Source organism: Pseudonaja textilis, chromosome 1 (assembly GCF_049901715.1).
Source record: "Pseudonaja textilis isolate UNSWEBS1 chromosome 1, rPseTex1.2, whole genome shotgun sequence".
Taxonomy (NCBI): domain Eukaryota; kingdom Metazoa; phylum Chordata; class Lepidosauria; order Squamata; family Elapidae; genus Pseudonaja; species Pseudonaja textilis.
Window position 1 is genome coordinate 315,153,456 of NC_141990.1, and position 21,159 is coordinate 315,174,614.

At 40.4% G+C, this 21,159-nt stretch overlaps 1 protein-coding gene and 2 pseudogenes across 2 annotated transcripts in view; 1 reads left to right on the forward strand and 2 right to left on the reverse strand.

The window, feature by feature from the left end:
* The window catches only part of LOC148128318 (vomeronasal type-2 receptor 26-like), a 28,544-nt pseudogene extending 16,862 nt beyond the window's left edge, over positions 1-11,682 (forward strand).
* A 3,388-nt stretch (positions 11,683-15,070) lies between these two features.
* On the reverse strand, positions 15,071-20,364 carry LOC148128319 (vomeronasal type-2 receptor 26-like; annotated as a pseudogene). Its single transcript, XR_015741250.1, has 2 exons — positions 20,020-20,364; positions 15,071-16,946 (listed from the first exon to the last, which is right to left on the reverse strand). The product of XR_015741250.1 is annotated as a vomeronasal type-2 receptor 26-like (transcript).
* Positions 20,312-21,159, reverse strand: part of LOC148128320 (extracellular calcium-sensing receptor-like) — a 41,117-nt gene continuing 40,269 nt past the window's right edge. Inside the window, exons 3-4 of the mRNA XM_087933777.1 lie at positions 20,364-20,541; positions 20,312-20,322 (exon numbers count right to left, since the gene is read on the reverse strand). Coding sequence (XP_087789903.1) covers positions 20,312-20,322; positions 20,364-20,541 — 189 coding nt within the window. The remainder of the gene's footprint in view (positions 20,323-20,363; positions 20,542-21,159) is intronic.

Here is a 21,159-nt window from a genome sequence, read left to right on the forward strand (position 1 = left end):
GTTTAATGCCAAGTTCATTACTTTTAGCATGCTGGTCTTTTGCAGTGTTTGGATCTCCTTCCTGCCCACCTACCTGAGCACCAAAGGGAAGTCCATGGTGGCTGTGGAGATCTTCTCCATTTTGGCCTCTGGAGCTGCTCTCTTGGTTTGTATCTTTTTCCCCAAATGCTACATTATTCTGCTGAGGCCAGATCTGAATTGTAGAGAAAATATAGTAAGAAATAAGAATTTCTAATTAATGCTAGGATTAGCCTCATTTATATTTGTCTTTGTGGCATGTTAAAATGTGATAAGATTTCTAATAAATGATGACATGGAGGAGGAATTTCTCTATTTAAAAAATCCTTATCAAAAGCTGCAACTGGTTACACTTTACTTTCAAGAAGAGATTGGAGTGCCATTTGTCAGAAATGGGGTAGGGTCTCCTGCTTGGGTGGGGAGTTGGACTAGATGACCTACAAGATCTTTTCCAACTCTGATTATCTGTTATCTGTTACTTGTGGTCAGCAACTATATATCCAGTCTTTATAAAAAAGTTTCCAAAATGTCCTCAGTGATGTCCAGTGCTCTGAATTGATGGAAAGCTTGTTAATAAACATTTGTTTATTATTACAAGCAGAAAGTTTTCTTATTTTATTCCTTTAAATTTAGTTCATTTATTAAGTTAGTACTTTTAAGGGATGGGTTCAATATTGTTTTTTTTAAAAAGTGAATATGGTTGTTTCCTTAGATAGGCTTTATAGAATTGCCTACCACTATTCAATAATTTTTGAAAAGGTAGAATTTAAATCCCATTCGCATCCGGATCTGCTATATTTCCTCATCCATATCAGGCAGAATTTCCCCGAGATGGATGAGAAAAGTATGTCATAATTGTATCCAGTATGTTATCATCTATTGTGACATTTCATCTGTTGGGCTTTCTTGGTAAACCATGGTGCTCTGTAATATCTGCATGCACAGAGACTGCACAGGATAATTTAACTATGCCTAGGATCACAATCTAATTTCCTTAATGAGCACATGTTCCTATCAAGATAATCCAGGGCATAAGAGTCATCCCAGTTTCCTAACTAAAGTCAGGAGGCGTATGCCAATCACCCAGTCCTGTGTCATATGTTAATTTAAAGGGGATAACCAGCACCATTAATGGTGCCTTGGAGGAACCTGGGAAGCCACTGCAGCTCATGCCACAAAAGTCTGACGTGTGGGAGAACCTAGAAGTGTCCAATATTGTGAGCACCTCTTCATTTTGTACCACCTTCAGTTTTCAAGGGTTCTTCAAGTGTAGTCCCCATGCAAGAAAACTGGAGCAATAGTAGAGTGTTCGTGGCTCAGGTTCACATTTTGGCAGTGGTTTGTTCTTTGAGCTGACCATTTAGCTCCTTGACATTTCATTACCAGACTTTGTAATACCTTTAATGGGACTTTGGTTGAAATGTCTTATTCACTTTTTTCTTCCATTTATATAGGTCTTTTGTGGTGGTGTCCTCAGTTGGTGACATGACTGGTTGTTTGTATGGTACAAAATTCAACTGATGAGGAAGTGGTTAGTTCTGTCATTATTAGTCATTTAGATGGTCCAGTTTATTATAGGTTCATATGCTGCTTCTAACTTAATATATTTATTGATGAACCTATTTGTAGAGTGTCCCACAGGTACTTTTTCAAGAGGCAACAAAATTTCTGCTTTTGCTTTGAAAACATTTCTCTTCTCATCCAAGAAGTTTCTTTAGCTCTGAGAAGCTTCTTGAAGAAGAAGCTGCAGAAGCTCTGGCAAGCTGAAGAAGATTCTTGGATGAGAAGTGAAACATCTTCAATCAAAAACCAGAAAGTCTAATGGGAGGTGGGAGATTTGCATAAGAGTGTCAGCCTGCCTGTAAACAAATGCTGGAGACAATTAAGTTTTTTAGTTTGAACAAAGGTTTATCTTGGTTGGCATTCTTCCAGCGGACTGTTCCTGGTTATCTTTCTGAAGCTGGCAATTATTTATCCTAGTCTGTCGAGGAACTTGATTCAATGCAGTTTGTTTTGGGCTTTTGCTTCATTATCGGCTCTTTGACTGTGAACTGTGTTTTTTGCCTTTTAAATGTTATTTTGAACCTAATTTACTCCTGCACTTTGAAAAATTAAACAGTGAAGCCAAGTTGAAGGCATTAAAGGACTTTTAGTTACATTTTGGATTTTGTTATATTTCTGATCTACTCTGGGTCATCACAATTGATCCTTGTTGAGCAATGATGATGAAATGATGATGTAACCAATGGGTGTCAACAACAGTGATTTTTAATCTACAGGGTGAGAGGGGTGAAGGGTCAGATACAACAGAATGGCTGAAGATGACAATGGTGATGTTAGTAGATCAGATTCTTCTAGAGAGTATCAGCACACAATTAGCGTATTTTCATTTGTATTGCCTGCACTCTTGACTGCACATGCTTGATGGCTGATGACATTAAAGATCACCAAGTGGTCAGGTTGAGGCAGAATGGATGCACTGGCCTCATCCTGTTCCTTCCTAAGGCCATCCAGAAGTGCAACCAGTGCCATATCCATTCATACCAGGCCTGAACCTTCACGGAAATGAGGATTTATCAAAAGTCTACCAAAATAGTCCAGTAGTCCACCAATTTTTCTCTAGTATGAGCCAAACCAAGAAATCCATTATAGGTGGGTGAACAAACACATCTTTCAAGGATGAATTCATGCGGGGAACATTTGTTCCCAATAATTCCTGATTTTCTGCCTCCACTCTTCCACCACTCTTGCCTCTATCATCTCCATTGCTCTCATGAGATTTCAGACTCTCCACAGCTCAATTTTGTTCTGTTTAACAAACTGAAGCTGTAGGAATGACACAACATGGGCATTGGAGTCAAAAAAGGAATCAGCCTAAAGTCTCTACATAGCTACAGATAGATTTAAGTCCATCCATCATGAATTCCATTGACTCTTATCTAATATGGGGTTGGCTCAATCTCTCCTTCCAACCAACACTGAACAGAACCACTTTCAGATGAAAGAGAATGGATAAACATTTAAACTGAACAGTGGGGACAGAGAATTAATGGATTCAGAACATTTCTGTCCCAAGCAACCTAAAACTAATAAGAATAGCAGTGCATGCAAAATAGATGTTTGTGCAGGTAAGATTATCAAACTTGATGCCAACCAAAACCAAGCATTTAATAGTGAGTGCCATACCATGTGCACTAATCAAACAGGTGGCAAGAAAGTAGAGACAGGCAGGCACAACACAGGTTATGTAGACAGTAAACACAGTGTCAGACATAAAGATCTCAAGTGCCTATATACAAATGCACAAAGTCTGGGGAACAAACAAGGTGAACTCGAACTATGAATACATGAAGGTAAATATGATATAGTTGGAATAACAGAAACTTGGTGGGATGAAACCCATGACTGGAATGTACTGGTAGAAGGATACAAACTATTAAAAAAGAGCAGACCTCATAAAAGAGGAGGTGGAGTTTCACTGTATGTAAAGGACCACTATATTGCTACAGAAATGCATGAAACCAAAGATGAAAACCTCCTAGAATGCATATGGGTCAATATAAAAGAAAAAAAGAAGGACATGGCCATAGGTGTATATTATAGGCCACCCAGTCAAGCAGAAAAAATAGATGTCCTTTTTGCCAGCCAACTAACAAGCATATGCAGGAAACACACAACAATAGTAATGGGAGACTTCAATTATCCTGATATCAACTGGAATACTAATTCTGCACCAAGTGAGAAATCAAATAAGTTCCTAACCAACCTAGCTGGCAACTTTGTTGTCCAAAAGGTAGAGGGTGAAACTAGAGGGACAGCAGGAACCTTGGGTGAGAGTGACCATGTCATACTAGAATTCAACATAACACAAACACAAGCAACAGAACATAATGACACCAGGGTGTTGGATTTTAAAAGAGCTGATTTCAATAAACTCAGAGAGAACTTGGGAAAGATTGCATGGATGAAAATCCTAAAGGGGAAAACAACTCAAAAATCTTGGGAAACTCTAAAAAGTATGATCATAGGAGCCCAGACCAGCACAATACCACTGAGAAAGAAAAACAAGAAATCCTAGAAGAAACCAGCATGGATGCACAAAGATCTCTCTGGCAAATTGAAAGAAAAAAACGGACAAGTACAAAAAATGGAAATAAAGACATACAACTAAAGCAGAATATCAGCAGATAGCCAGAATCTGCAAAGACAAAGTCAGGATAGCAAAGGCTCAGAATGAACAAAGGCTTGCAACAAAAGTCAAAGATAATAAAAAAAAGTTTCTTCCAACATATAAATAACAAGAAAAAAAATCAAGGAAACAGTTGGTCCACTAAAGATAGAAGATGCCAAGGAAGTAACAGGCAACAGAGAGAAAGCAGAAATGCTTAATTCAGTCTTCACACAAAAAGAAACTATAGCTCAACCCACCAAAAATGTAACTGTAAAAGACAGACCAGAAATAAAAGTTAAAATAAGCAAAAAAATAGTAAGGGAACACCTGTCTGATCTTGATGAAAACAAATTACCGGGCCCTGATGGATTACACCCCAGAGTTTTAAAGGAGCTGGCAGAGGTCATCTCAGAACCACTGCACCATATCTTTCAAAAATTGTGGAGCATCTGGGAACTACCAGAGGACTGGAAAAGAGCTGATGTGGTTCCCATCTTCAAAAAAGGGAAAAAAATAGACCCAGGAAACTAGACCAATCAGCCTAACATCAATACCCAAGAAGATATTGGAAAAGATAATAAAAAAAACAGATTTACCAACATCTAGAAACAAGTAAAATAATAACTAGCAGTCAGCATGGGTTTGCTAAGAACAGATCATGCCAAACCAATCTTATTTCATTCTTCAACACAGTGACTAAATTAGTGGACTAACAAAATACTGTGGACATAATATATTTAGATTTCAGCAAGGCATTCGACAAAGTAGACCACAATCTACTTCTTAGTAAGTTAGAAAAAGGTGGAATAGACAACACCACCACTAGATGGACTCACAACTGGCTGGCAAACTGTACTCAATGAGCAGTCCTTTATGGATCTATTTCTACATGGAGGGAAGTAAGCAGTGGGGTGCCACAAGGTTCCATCTTAGGCCCAGGACTCTTCAATATCTTCATTAATGACTTAGATGAGGGAATAGAAGGGGAACTTACCAAATTTGCAGATGATACTAAGCTGGCAGGAATAGCTAACACCCAAGAAGATAGGCTCAAGATCCAGATGGATCTTGACAGACTAGAACACTGGGCCATATCTGACAAACTGAAATTCAATGTAGAGAAAAGTAAAGTCCTACACTTGGGCAAGAAAAACCAAAAGTACACATATAGACTGGGTGAAACCAGGCTCAATAGCAATAACTGTGAGAGGGATCTTGGAGTCTTAGTGGACAACCAGCTAAATATGAGCCAGCAGTGTGCAGCAGCCAGCCAAAAAAGCTAATGCAATCCTAAGTTGTATTAACAGAGGAATACAATCAAGATCAAGGGAAGCACTAATATCAACTCTGTAAACCTTAGTAAGACCACACCTAGAGTACTGCATCCAGTTTTGTTCACCACATTATAAAAAAGATGTTGAGACTCTAGAAAAAGCACATAGAAGAGCAACCAGGATGATGAGGGACTGGAGGCTAAAATATACAATGAACAGTTGCAGGAACTGGGCTTGGCTAGTCTAGTAAAGAGAAGGACCAGGGAAGACATGATAGCAGTCTTCCAATATTTGAGGGGCTGCCACATGGAGGAAGGGTTCAAGCTATTTTCTAAAGCACCTGTAGGCCAGACAAGGAATAATGGATGGAAACTGAACAAGGAGAGATTTAACCTGGAAATAAGGAGAAAGTATCCGATAGTGAAAACAATCAACCCATGGAACACCTTGCCCTCAGAAGTTGTGGGAGCACCATCACTTGAGACTTTCAAGAAGAGACTGGACTGCCATCTCTCAGAAATGGTGTAGGGTCTCCCGCTTGAGTGGCGGGTTGGATTATATGATCTACAAGGTCCCTTCCAACTCTGATTATCTGTATCTGTTATCAGAGAACCACCTAACAGAATGCACCCATTCTCTTTTACTCCAATTTATAATTTTATCCCCTTCCATGTAGTTACAAATAAACAAGTTACTCCATCCAAGCATTGGCATGACTGCTCACAGTTAAAATGGTGTAACAGATTCTCATGTGCCACCAAACCCTCATACAAGCTGACTTACTCTGGCCCAGGCCAAACTCCATTGTGTATGCAGAGGGTCAGTTTCATGGAGATCAAATGCACAAGTTCACCATGAATGTATCTGCTTTGTGTATTTATAAGAAACACAAACATTTTTTTCTCCCATTCTGGTATACAAGAAGCTACTGCTAAAGAGTTGCTTTCCTTGTAATTATCAGAAGAACCATAATTCTTCGTGTATCCCCTGTGGATTTCTAGACAGAAAAACTTCCAAAATAACCCCTGCTTTAAAAAAGTATCTCTGAGATCTTCAGAAGAGGGCAGAACATGTTACCTTAGCCAGTCTTATAAACAAGTAACTCCTGGGTTTGAAGAGATTCACGTGACTTTGGTTCCTCCATGGTCATAGCTGAAACACAGGTAAGAGGAAGCATTGTTGCTATAAATTTGTCCTGGTGCCATCCAGGTGGCAGAGGTGGTGTCTGCTCTGCTAACGTTCCAGTGAGATTTCAGGAACAACTTTCAAATCAGTTTCTGTATAAACCTGTTCTAGGAGGGAAGGTGATAAGAATAACTAGGAAGGAGTCATGCTATTACTGATGCTGATATTTTTCTGGTTCCTGGCTCCAACTACACTGAAGAGTCTACAAACCATATGTGAGATCAGGCATTGTATCAAATTAGATGAAAGCTACTATAGGCCTGGTGATCTCATCATTAATGGGAATTTGCCTTTGGGAACCATTTTAACGCCTCTTGTCCCAGACTTTAATACATTGAATCTTCTTGTAAATAATGCGTAAGTTTCAGTTGGAGAAGAAACATGCAGATAAATGTTCTCTTTGGTTTTAAATTTTGGGGTTCTTTTTAGAAATACTTCTAGTATTTTGCACTGTCCTATTGTGCTTCTATCAAAAAAAATACTATGCTTTTAACAGAGGCTGGAATTCTCAATCTCTTCTCAAGGAGATGATAAAAAACGAACAGGAAGAGGGGTGTTATATTAGAAACTGTGCTGGCCTAGTGAAGAATTTGAATTATAATATTAATCTGGATAGTAATTTGTGGTGGAAAACTCAAATAAAAGCTCAATCCTCTTCCAGTATTCAGGAGATACAAAAATCCCTCTCAGTGTGGGAATCAGCATGGCACGTCCTTAAAGGCCTTCGGTAAATCTTTGAGATGTCCCCACATTGTAGTCCTGTGCTCAGCAATGTTTACCAAACCTGAAGAAGCTGCTCCCAGAAAGACCCCATATCATTAGTGTGGAAGAGGAGCACATGAGAAGGATTACAACTACTGGAGCAAAGTGAAGATTGGAGAGATAACAGAGGGCTATAAAACTGTCTATGATATATAGATAAAGGCTTGTTCCCTTTCTCACAAAGCCATCCATATTTAGCCAAGGGAGGTCCTTTGAAAAAACACAAACCCAGTTAAATTTTGTGCCTCCAAATCCCAGTGAATTACAGTGGGAAACAGTGAACTAAATTCTACAAGCTCACACAATTTTTCCTGTAATGTTCCCCCGTGTTTTTCTCACTATAGGCTCATCTCAAGTAACTACCAGCAGTTTCTTGCATTGATGTTTGCTGTCTCCCAGGTCAATAAGGATTTTCTTCTGCTCCTCAACATCACCCTTGGCTTCTACATCTATGGCCATTTCCAGATGGAAATATTTATTTCCTTAAACAGCTTCTCCATGCTCTCCTCACGAGGCCAAGTGGTTCCAGGTTACAAATGTGACCAGAAGGACACTCTGCTGTCCGTCATTGGGGGTCTCAATCCCAAATCCTCAAGGCTGATGGCCTCCATCTTCAGCATCTTTAAGGTTCCACAGGTAAGAGAGCTCCCTTGGACACATGATGGAGTCAATAGACAAAGATAAAAAGCACACACAGGACATACCATGAGCTTGTGACTCTTGGTTTATATTTGATAAAAGGCTAGTCATTGTTTTAGTGTCATTTATTCTCTGTATGGTTTCTTCTCTTGTCTTCTGTCAACCAATAAAAATGTGTACCTGGTAGCTCTACCAGAGATGGGAAGAAAATTAAGCTGGCCACTCAAAGAGAATCAGCCTGACTGCTGGGGCCACAAACCTAACAGTGGTAACCCCCCAAATCAACATAAAAGTTTTCTTTGTCTTTGAAATACTTTACTGTGTCCCTTTTTCCAGCTTGGTGTTGGCTTTGAGTTCAGTGTGGGAGACAGAATTGATTTTCCTTCCTTCTTCTGGATTAATCCCAAGGAATCTCCTCAGTATGTTGGTTTAGTCCAGCTGCTCCTGTATTTCCAATGGAACTGGGTTGGGCTTCTGGCCTCTGAAAGTGATAATTGGGAACGTTTCATTTCAACTCTGATGCCAATGCTCAAGGAGAAGGAGATCTGCCTGGCCTTCACTGAAAGGTTGAAATCCAATGATTTTCTAATTACACTCAATAAATTAATTCGTATTTTCATAATCTGGCCTAAAAATGAAGTTTTTATTCTGTTTGGAAACTCCACTGTCACTAGCAGTGTACAAGGGACTATGGCTTTTTTTTTCAAAAAATCAAAAATATATCATTTAGAAAAATTTTGATATTAACTTCCCATTGGAAACTTAGTATGAATAAATCTCAAGAGACATTGCAATATATAAAGCCTTTCCATGGTTCAATATTTGGTGTTGCCCCTGATTTTTCAGATCTCCACCAAGAGAACACCTCTAGCACTTCAGATAAAAACCCATCTTCTCAAATTGGTCACCATGTTATTGAAAAAAGCCTTGGTATCTCATTTGTAGCTCTAGCCCAAATAGTCCAATTTCTGAAGGTCTCCTTTCTTTCAGATTCTTGCCTATTTGAGGAATGTCCACTTCAACAACAGTGCTGGAGATGAAGTTTCCTTCTCAGAAGATGGAGTGGGAACTGCACGTTATGATCTTTTCAATTGGGTTTTCCTCCCCAATCAATCCTTTGTCCCCAGGAAGGTTGGACAAATGAATTCTGAGGCTCTCCCGGGCCAAGATTTCACCATTAAGTCTTATGGAATCATCTGGGCCACAAAGGTGAGCTGCAAGGAAATGTTGTAAGTTCATGGAAATATTCATTCTCTTCCTGGGATGGAGAACATCTTCCTAACTTGAAAAAATACCAATTGAGTCAGAAATTATGGCAGTCATTTGATGAAAAATCTGTTTTGCATGTAACACATTTGAGGTTTGATTTGTGTCTTTACACAAAGGGTTAGACTTGGGAACAACATCTGCTTGAAACGAAGGATGCAATTAGAACAAGTAACATTGATTTTCATGGACCGTTGGTGCAAATTTATATCCTCATGATTCTTTTGTTTAGAAACATTGTAGTTTAATCACAAGCCTTCCTCTGCAGGCTGAGATCACAGTTCATATCAACCACATCCACTGTTGTTACAGGAATGCTTTTGGCCTGAATTCCTCAGGAGTGTTCTTGATTTCTGATAGATGGTCCAATCTAAGTATAGTATATAAAATTATACATCTCAATGTCCTACCTGTCAATGAATACTTCAGCTTCAACCATAACAATACAAGAGCATACAATAGATACAAACTCAAGATTAACCGCACCAAACTTGATTGCAGGAAATACGACTTCAGCAACAGAGTGGCCAATGCCTGGAATACTCTACCTGATTCTGTGGTTTCTTCCTCAAACCCCAAAAACTTTAACCTTAGACTTTTTACTATTGACCTCACCCCTTTCCTAAGAGATCTGTAGGGGGCATGCATATGCACACCAACGTGCCTATTGTCCCTGTCCTATTATTTCTTTTTATTTTTCTTATATGTATCCATTTCATGTATTCATAACTATGTTTATACTTATACCTGTTATCTTATAATTGCTTGACAAAATAAATAAGCAAACAAACAAACAAACAGAGGCAAACTATTTCTTTAGAAGAGACTCTGAACATAGAAGTAGGAATAAAAAATAGGGAGAAAGAAATGAATGCAGCAGATTCATTGCTTAAGTAATTTCAAGTATTTCTCTTTCAGGGCATCCCCTTTTCCAGGTGTGGCATGAAGAGATGCCAGGCAGGAGAGAGAAGAGTTCCTGAGGGCAAGCAGGTTTGCTGCTACCAGTGTGACGCTTGTTCAGAAGGGACCTTTTCCAATAAGACAGATAGACCAGACTTGAAATCTAAATCTTCCAGAATTAAGGCAGATATTCATTAAATCAATATATTTTTGTTATTGTGTCATTTTTGTAAAATTGACAAAAGGTCCATTATAAAGTGGGGGGGAAACAGGCAGACTAAAAACTAAAATCCACATAACTTGTGGAAATGCACAGTGAATGGATAGCTGAAACTGAACAAATCCTTGTCTCTGGCTATATCCTGAGGATCATCATAAATGAAGGATGATTTGTTCTTTTTGATGCCCCATAAATTGCACAGAATGTTCTTTCATTATTTCCTTTGTGGGTAGGTCACCAGCAAAAAGGCAAGATGTGTATCATCTTTGCAGGAGGGATAATATGCATGGTAATTGTTCAACAAATCCTTAGATAAAGACTTTTGATTTCAGATGCAGCTCACTGTGTACCCTGCCCAGAAGACCAATTTCCCAACAAGGACAAGGACCAATGCATTGCCAAGAAGCTCCACTTTCTTGCATATGAAGAAACCCTGGGATACACCTTAGTTTTTCCTGCTCTTTTTCTATCTGGGATCACTTCTGCAGTCCTGCTGATTTTCTATAAACATCATGACACACCGATTGTCAAAGCCAACAACCGAGGTCTCAGCTACATCCTCCTAGTCTCCCTTCTGCTCTGCTTCCTCTGCTCCTTCCTCTTCATTGGTCAACCAGGGAAGATCACCTGTCTCTTCCAACAGTCTGCCTTTGCCATTCTTTTTTCTCTTGCGGTTTCCTCTGTATTGGCAAAGACTGTCATGGTGGTTCTGGCCTTCATGGCTACCAAGCCAGGGAACAAGACAAGGAAACTCTTAGGAAAACCACTGACCAACTCCATTGTCATAGCCTGTCCCCTGATCCAAGCAGTCCTTTGTGCCATCTGGCTGTGAAACTCTCCCCCATTTCTTAATTTGGACTTCTACTCCTTGTTTGGAGAGATCATCTTGGAATGTAAGCAAGGCTCAGCTGTAATGTTTTACGGTGTCCTCTCTTACTTAGGACTTTTGGCCCTTGTCAGTTTTACAGTGGCATTTCTATCTAGGAAATTGCCTGATAGTTTTAATGAAGCCAAGTTCATTACTTTTAGCATGCTGGTCTTTTGCAGTGTTTGGATCTCCTTCCTGCCCACCTACCTGAGCACCAAAGGGAAGTCCATGGTGGCAGTGGAGATCTTCTCCATTTTGGCCTCTGGAGCTGCTCTCTTGGCTTGTATTTTTTTCCCCCAAATGCTACATTACTCTGCTGAGGCCCGATCTGAATTGTAGAGAAAATATAGTGAGGAACAATCATGTCCAACTAATGTAAATATCGGCTTCCTTTATATTTGTCTTTGAGGCATGTTTTGAATGTGATGATTTCTTATAAATTATGAAATGAAGGAGGAAGTTCTATATTAAAAAATCTTTGTCAAATGCTGCAACTGGTTACACTTTACTTTCAAGAAGAGATTGGACTGTCATTTGTCAGAAATGGTGTAGGGTCTCGTGCTTGGGTGGCGGGTTGGACTAGATGTCCTACAAGGTCCAATTTACATCAAACTTCTGGAAGGAATTCCTGAAGTTATTGGGCTCTGCCCAGGGCTTAAGCTCCATCCACCACCCAGAAACCAATGGGGCTTATAAGAGAACTTAGTCGGTATTGGAACAATACCTTAGGTATTATATTAATTATCAACAAGATGATTAGTCTGACCTATTGCCTTTTGCAGAGGTGGCATATAATAACTCAGTTCACAGTAGCACTGGCCTTACCCCATTTAAGGTAGCTTCAGGAAAGGAATTTGTGCTCATACCAGAACTTCCGCAAGAGAAATCCAATGTTCCATCATTGACCAAATGGATAACCCAACTCCAACTTACCTGGCTGGTTACCTGTAAAGCATTAGATGATGCTCATCAAGCTCATAAGAAGCAAGCTGATAAAAAGAAAGCTCCACAAAAACCATACCAAGTGGGGGACAAGGTCTTCTTATCCACTAAGTATTTACAAACCACACAAAAGTCTAAAAAATTGGGTCCTAAATATGTCGGAGCTTTCCCAAGTGTATAAATAGTGAATCCTGTATCAGTACAATTGCAATTGTCAAAGACCCTTAAACAGATTCACCCTGTCTTTCATATCAGTCTATTAAAACCTGAACATACTTCCAATTTGCAACCTGATCAGACCGCCCTGCCGGTTCCTCTTTTGATTGAAGGCTAGCAGCATTTTGAGATTAAAGAAATTTTGGACTCAAGGAAACAATGAGGATGATATTTAGCTGTTTGGCTGGCATGTACTTACAATGGTTGAAGTGTCCCCGAGATCATTTTTGCGACCTTCTGTTAAGCAAAGTTAATGGGGAAGCCAGATTCACTTAACAACCACGTTACTAACTTAAAAACTGTAGTGATTCAATTAATAACTGTATAAGTCATCAAATGGACTAAAGTTCACTTACAAATGTCTTGCTTAGCAACATAAATGTTGGTCTCAATTATGTGGTCGTACGTTGAGGACTACCTGTACTAGTTTTGTTTACAATCTACTCTAGGCTCTGCCCTCAAAGCCATAAATTTTCAGCTCAGCTAACTTCATGTTACATTTTTTAAAACGTAGTTGATGAAACCAAGTCCTATTTCTAAGGGGTCTTTTTAGTTTCTGCACCAAGGAAAAAGTGAAGAGAAGGACCAGGGGAGACAGGATAGCAGTCTTCCAATATTTGAGGGGCTGCCACAGAGAGGAGGAGGGAGTCAAGCTATTTTCCAAGGCACCCAAAGGCCATACAAGGAACAATGGATGGAAATTGAATAAGGAGAGATTCAACCTGGAAATAAGGGGAAATTTTCTGACAGTGAGAACAATCAACCCATGGAACAGAAGTTGCCCTCGGAAGTTGTGGGAGCTTCATCCCTGGAGGCTTTCAAGAAGAAATTGGACTGCCATCTGTCAGAAATGGTGTAGGATCACCTGCTTGGGTGGGGGGTTGGACTAGATGATCTACAAGGTCCCTTCCAACTGTGATTATCTGTTATCTGTTAACATAGCAGAGCTTTCTTGTAAACTTGCTCCCCTTCCCACCTCAGGAAAGAAAACATTCAAACTCTGTTTTTTCAGCTAAGCTTATCATGTTTTCAAGCAATTAAGTCCTATTTTCCAGGATTCTTTTAAATTGATTCTGTAAATTGGCAGGGATGCCTGGATTTGGGTGCCAAACCAAGGCAATAAGACTGCTTAAGCCTTTATACCCATTTTACAGCCATTCTATCTGTATCCCAATTTATTGCCTTTCCTTTAATTGCATAGCTCCATTGTCAAGGCTGAATCACTACAAGACTATTATTATTTTAAAAGCTGGCTTTCGCCTACAGCAAAAAACTGGGCAAGCATCATTCTGAAAATTTGGGAAAGCTTTGTCTAATATCCAGCAATGGAATGAAGAAACTGTTAGGAAGGAGGTATGGGTGTATAAGCCGTTACCGTCGTTGTTGCCAGAAATGTTGTAAGCTGGCTTTGTAGTCAAGACAAGGCTGTGACTCAAGATCACTTACAATAATGTAAGCAGGATTACAAGGAATCTAGCAGATTTCCCATCTGTCAGGCAAAACAGATTCCACCAGGGTAGAGCTGTCTCTCGCTTTTTGCTCTAATATTTAAGTTTCCTAGTACTGTGGGCTTTTCTCCCCTATCCTGCAACATGACATTTGGGTCCAATGTATTGTTTCATCTTTTTAAAAATATAGCAATAAGCCCATTAGAAAAATAAATACAAAACCAAATGTTTAATGAAACAAGGAAAAAATAGCCTTAAAGCAAGACTCTCCCTTTTAATATTTTTGTTTGATCTTTGCAGTTCATAACTTTGTTAACAAAAAGAAAGAAAGAAAGCATTCTGAATCGCAGCTTTCTTTTGCCTTCTCTGAGAAAGTAGGCAACATATCATTCTTTTGACTATGTCCTGTTTACAGAATTCAGGCCTGTCTAGACTTAACCTCAAATTGTAAGTAATCCTTGATTTCATTCTTCAACATAGTGACTAAATTATTAGACCAGATAAATACTGTGGACATAATATATTTAGATTTCAGCAAGGCATTTGACAAAGTAGATGACAGCCTACTTCTTGGTCAGCTAGAAAAAAGTGGGAGAGATAGATGGACTCACAACTGGCTGACAAACTGTACTCAGTGAGTAGTCCTTAATGGGTCTAAGTCTATGTGGAGGAAAGTAAGCAATGGGGTGCCACAAGGTTCCGTCTTAGGCCCAGGACTCTTCAATATCTTCATTAACGACTTAGATGAAGGAATAGAAGGGGAACTTACCAAATTTGCAGATGATACTAAGTTGTCAGGAACAGCTAACACCCAAGAAGATAGGCTCAAGATCCAGATGGATCTTGACAGACAAGAACACTGGGCTGTATCTAACAAAATGAAATTCAATGTACAGAAAACTAAAGTCCTACACTTAGGCAAGAAAAACCAAAGGAATGGATATAGATTGGGTGAAACCAGGTTCAATAGCAGTAACTGTGAGAGGGATCTTGGAGTCTTAGTGGACAACCAGCTAAATAGGAGCCAGCAGTGTGTAGCAGCTGCCAAAAAAGCTAATGCAATCCTAAGTTGCATTAACAGAGGGATACAATCAAGATCAAGGGAGGTATATCACGCTAGTGTTCCAACTAACAAACTCCAAACCAATAAACTCCAAGACAAGCATTTCCTCAAAGTTCCATTTTATTAGAGTTGTCATATTGGCACATTTGGGAAAACCCAAATCTGACAGTTCCAGGTTTTTCCTTTCCCAAAAGAAAATCAAAAATCCTGCCCCTGCACCCACCAGTCCATCACATGATCCAACCAAACATCATACCAACTGGAGACATTCCTTCCACCACTCCCCTCCAGGTGCAGGGTAACATGGCCTTGACTTTCTGTGAAATAATGTTGTTGAATCTAATCTTATACCTCTCTATGAAATGTCCCCTCCCAAATTCCCAGGCACTAAATGTGGCAGCCTTGAAGCTTCCAAGTAAAATATGGCTTCCAAGGTTGACATTGAGTGTAGGATAATCTAATCAAATACAGTTTAAAAGAGAATCCATAACAAGCTCCATTTATTTTCTATCCCTTGTTCTGGATGGGGTTACAGTACCTGAGATGGAACTGGTGTGAAGTTGGGCTGATTTCATTAATAAATAAAGACTAAAATAAATAAAGATGGGTCTGAATGTCCATGGATTCCAAGGAATTTGTGTCTGGAGAAATGTGGTTGGCATTGGTAGATGAAATAAATATTATCTTTATCTAATGATCAATTCTCACAGCCTGTGATGGGAACTGTTTACAGCATCTGACGTTAAGTAGTAAGAATTTCATCTCAGTTGGTCAAGGTAAGAGGAACTGCAAATGATGAAAACTTAATGCGACATTATAAAGCACAATAATTAGAAGCTGAGTTTTTCAGGATAAAAGGGAGGTTGGTATCAGGCTAAACAGAGTATTCGTATATTTGAATAAAGTCTTCTTGCAGACCTTTCTAAGTAGGTCACATAGAGGCAGACTGAGTCAACAAAAACCAGAGAAAGCCTCAATATCATTTTAGCTAGAATGGGTTTGCTGTGTCTGAACATAGATGGAATGGAAACTTCTATATTCATCTGTATAGAAGTGATTAGATATTGTCTTACTTTCCTATTTAACTTTCCTCATAAGATGACTTCTATTGTTCAGATCTGGCCTCAGCACTATAACATAGCATTTGGGGAGAAAGATACAACTCAGCAGACCAGCCGCAGAGGCCAAGATGGAGAAGATCTCCACGGCCACCATGGACTTTCCTTTGGTGCTCAGATAGGTGGGGAGGAAGGAGATCCAAACGCTGCAGAAGACCAGCATGCTGAAAGTAATGAACTTAGCTTCATTAAAACTGTCAGGCAGCTTCCTGGCCAGAAAAGCCACTATGAAGCTGAATGAGACTCAGAAAACTCATGTAGCCCAGCACAGCATAAAACATGGTGATTGAACCTTCATTGCATTCCATCACGATTTCTCCCTTCACAGAATGAAAGTCCAAATTAGTAAATGGGGGGGAGATTGCCAGCCAGGAGGCACAAAGAGCTGTTTGCGCAAGGGGACAAGCCAGGGCTATGATCATTTGCTTCCCCAAGAATTTTCTTGCCCTGTTTCCTGGCTGAGTAGCCATGAAGGCCAGCACGACAGTCAGAGTTTTTGCCAACACAGATGAAATGGCAGTGGAGAAGACAATGCCAAAAGTGGTTTGTCGGAGGAGACAGGTGACATTCCTTGGCTTCCCAATGAAGAGGAAGGAGCAGAGGAAGCAGAGCAGGAGGGAGACCAGGAGGATGTAGGTGAGATTGCGGTTGTTGGCCTTGACGATGGGTGTGTTGCAGTGTTTGATGAAGGCTGCCAACACGAGGATTGTGATCAAAGAGAAGACAAGAGCTAGAGAAACTAAAACAAAGGCAAGTGTATCCTCATATGAGAGAAAGTTCATGGTCTTGGGAATGCACAGGACATAGTTCTTGCTGGGGTGTTGGTCTTCTGGGCAGGGGATACACTGGGCAGCATCTGAAAGAATAGGCATCAGTATATATTAAACAGAGAACCAGAGATTGTATTTGAATGGATTGCTTTCTCAGTGAAGGAAGTGAAACACCCCATATGCCCCATCTTTTTACTTCTGCTGCACACAGCACAGAAGGATCCAGTGGAATCAATCTCAGAAGATGTCATAGAAGCTAAAAACCTCTCAAGAGTAATTATTTAATGAATTAATTGATTTGTTTTATTTTATTCTTACATTTTGAAATTCCCATCTCCCACACCGAGGGACTCTTGGCAGTGTTCAATAAAATATTGCTGTCAGGATTCTAGCAGTTGCCCTAATTAAATCATGAACCTCAAGCCAAGCTTCAAAAACTACGAAGAATTTATTAGGAGTGAACATAACAGCATGTATGAAGCTGATTCTAAGACATGTAATAAACTGTCACCCTTGATCCTGGTTTCCCCCCCACACCTTTGTGTGTATCATAATTCATATTCTCCAATGAAACAGGTTCATAGCCAAGAGTCATCAATCATGCCCTCCAATTAGAGATTTGAGCAGCAGATATCCCAGTCGCTTAGTTATAATCTTTTCAAGATATGAATGGAATGAACTTTTGGTTCCAAACTGCTGCACTGCTCTTTTAAATTCCCCACCACCACCCCACTGTACATGGCAACTCTAAAACCAGCATAGAAATGTGTTATGAGTTCACAATTAAAACATATAAACAGCAGGTAAAATTGAAAACTGCTGGTAACAATTTAATCAATCTATCTATCTATTCAATGTACCACTCTTAAAAGTTCTGAATGACTGAATGACTATAATGAATTAATTAATTTGTTTTATTTTATTTTTACATTTTGAAATTCCCAACTCCCATATTGAAGGGCTCCAGGCATTCAATAAAGTAGACCACAACCTACTAGAAAAAAGTGGGATAGATAGCATTACCATCAGAAGCAGAGGTGGTACTCAGCAGATTCTAAACCAGGCTTGTCCAACCTGCGGCCCAAGGGCCGCATGCGGCCCAGGTCACCTTGTAATGCGGCCCAGTGCCCACCCCAACATTTGTGCCAGAGCCAGTGAGGAAGAGGAGGAGAAACAGGCGCGAGGCAGGGTGAGGCAAGCGCCAGGCCAAGCAGCAACAGAAAAAGCAGGTGCTGTCAGAGCGCCACCTCCTGCTGTTGTCACCACCGCCATCGCCGCCGCTTCTGCCCCCACTGCCACTTCTGCCCCTGCCATTGCTGCCACTTCTGCCCTGCCGCCTCCGCTTCTGCCCCCACCACCACTGCTGCTTCTGCCCCCGCCGCTGCTGCTGCTTCTGCCTTCCAGTCCTGCCTCATCCAGATGGGCCATTTGCAGGAGGAGAGGTAGGCGCGAGGCGGGCGAGCTTTCTCCCCCACCCGCAAAATTTGGCCAGAAAATAAACCATGATAAAAAAAACGTGATAAAAAAACTGTGATAAAAAATAAATAATTTTTAATAAATAATTAGTAATAAAAACATCTCACTAACTTCATTTCCAAATAAATTTAATATGTTAACTATTTTTTCTATGGTTTTTTTGGATGATCAGGTATTGTTACTGTTATTTTATTTTATGTGTGGCCCAAACCAAATTTTCATCTTCTAATGTGGCCCAGGGAAGGTGAAAGGTTGGACACCCCTGTTCTAAACAGTTCTGGAGAACCAGTAGCAGAACTTTTGAGTAGTTTGGAGAACTGGCAAATACCACCTCTGACTGGAGATTTTACAGTATCCTTCCCCTGCCACGCCCACCAAGCCACACCCACAGAACCTGTAGTAAAAGAAATTGAATCCCACCACTGATCAGATGAATTTGTAACTGACTGACAAACTGTACTCAACGAGTAGTCCTTAATGGTACTACATCTACACGAAGGGAAGTGGAGTGCCACAAGGTTCTTTCTTAAGCCCAGGACTCTTCAATATCTTCCTAAATGACTTAAATGAGAGAATAGAAGGGAAATTTACCAAATTTGCAGATGATACTAAGCTGGCAGTAATAGATAACACCCTAGAAGACAGGCTTAAGATCCAGATGGATCTTGATAGACTTGAACACTGGGCTATGTCTAACAAAATGAAATTCAATGTAGAGAAAAGTAAAGTCCTACAGTACACATATAGACATGGTGAAATACAGTTATATAGCAGTAACTGTGAGAGGGATTGTGGAATCTTAGTGGACAATCAGTTAAATATGGAGCAGCAGCCAAAAAAGCCAATGCAATCCTAAATTGCATTAACAGAGGGATACATTCGAGATCAGGTGAGGTACTAATACCACTCTATAAAGCTATAGTAAGACCATACCTGGAGTACTGCATCCAGTTTTGGTCACCACACTATAAAAAAGATGTTGGGATTCTAGAAAGAGTGCAGAGAAGAGCAGCCAGGATGATTAGGGGACTGGAGGTTAAAACACACAATGAACAGTTGCAGGAACTGGGCATGGCTAATCTAGGGAAGAGAAGGACCAGGAGTAATGTGATAGCAGTCTTCCAATATTTGAGGGGCTGCCCCAGAGAGGAGGGGGTCAAGCTGTTTTCTAAAGCACCCAAAGGCCAGACAAGGAACAATGGATGGAAATTGAACAAGGAGAGATTCAACCTGGAAATAAGGAGAAACTTTCTGACAGTGAGCCCAATCAACCAATGGAACAACTTGCTTTCAGAAGTTGTGGGAACTTCATCACTGGACACTTTCAAGAAGAGATTGGACTGCCATCTGTCAGAAATGGTGTAGGGTGTCCTGCTTGGATAGGAGGTCGGATTAGAACTAGATGACCTACAAGATCCCTTCCAACTCTGTTAATCTGTTAATATGACTCTGGTCAGTGTTCAATGAAATATTAAAACATATAAACAATATATAAAAGTTGCAATTGCTGCCCACAACTTAAGGATGCATTCAATGGTCCACTCTTAAAAGTTTTGAATGACTTTTATGTTGATTTGTTCAAATAATTTGCCATTCATATTGTCTCACACTCCTCCCCAGGCAGCCCTGGTACACCTCTTCATTCCTGCTGGAAGGTCTCCTCCAGCATCTTGAGCAACTTGCCTGTTTCATTAGAAATGGTCCCTTCTGGGCAAGAAACACATCTGTAGCAACAAGACACCTTCCCCTCTGCAACTTTCATGGCTTGACCTGGAAGGCAGCGCTTCACACATCGGGAGAAAGGCTTTGTCTGAAAGGAGAGTGAGATTAGCTTTGAGATGGACAGGTTTGAAATGTTCAGCCTGGCTTCAGGATCTGAGTAATAGCAGCCCCTCTTCTTCCTTCCACTGAATAGAATTTCCATCACAACAACCTGGTCCTTCCTCTCAGCTTTCCTGAACCCCAGAAACAACATCTACTCCCCACCTGGCTGGCCCACACAATGGCATTGGGGTTGATGCTGAAACTTTCAGCTGAAGGAGCCTCCGGATTGACCCATCCGACTTTCTGTTGAAGGATCGTCATATTTGCAAAGACGACCCAGTTGAGGATGTCAAATCCTGCATATTTCATCCCAGTTTCTGAAAAGGAGACTTCCTCCCCAGCGGTGTTGTTGAAAAGGACATTTCTCAAGAAGGCGTGCATCTGGAATTGCAAAACAAACAACCAAAGTTCATGAAAGTAAAGAGACTTTATATAAAGAGATTTTTAAATTGTGATATGCATAATCAATGTCTTTCTGTATGCCAGGGATAAAAGGCAGATGGAGTCAGCCATTTTTTAAATTGATGAATCCAGCATTTTTCCAATAGGTTTTTAGATGCAATCTCTTCATTCCTTTCATGTAGTTATTACATTTTATCCAGCTATTATTATTGTCAGGGTTCCTGGCAGTTCCTGGCTGGAGGCCAGCTCTGCCTCTCTCAGGGTCACCTGGAGCAGGCTGTCTTCAGGTGGTCTGCCCTCTGCCATGGTTCCCTGAGTTTTTCTCCAACCACCTCAAATGTTGGGGAGTGGCTGGAGAGGCCGGGACCCTGGAATCCCAGTAATTTTGATTAGTTTAAGGAGAGTGATGACTTACTGTCAGGGTGCCGACAGATGCCCAAATTAAACCATGAGCCTCGAGCCAAGTTTCAAAAGAAATCCAGTTATTTATTAGGAGCAACATGTCTGTATGTACCCAAATGAAGTCAGCTCTGCTTGACATAATTGATGGCTCACCTATAACCCTGTTTCCCCCTTCCCCCCAGGTTGTGTCATATA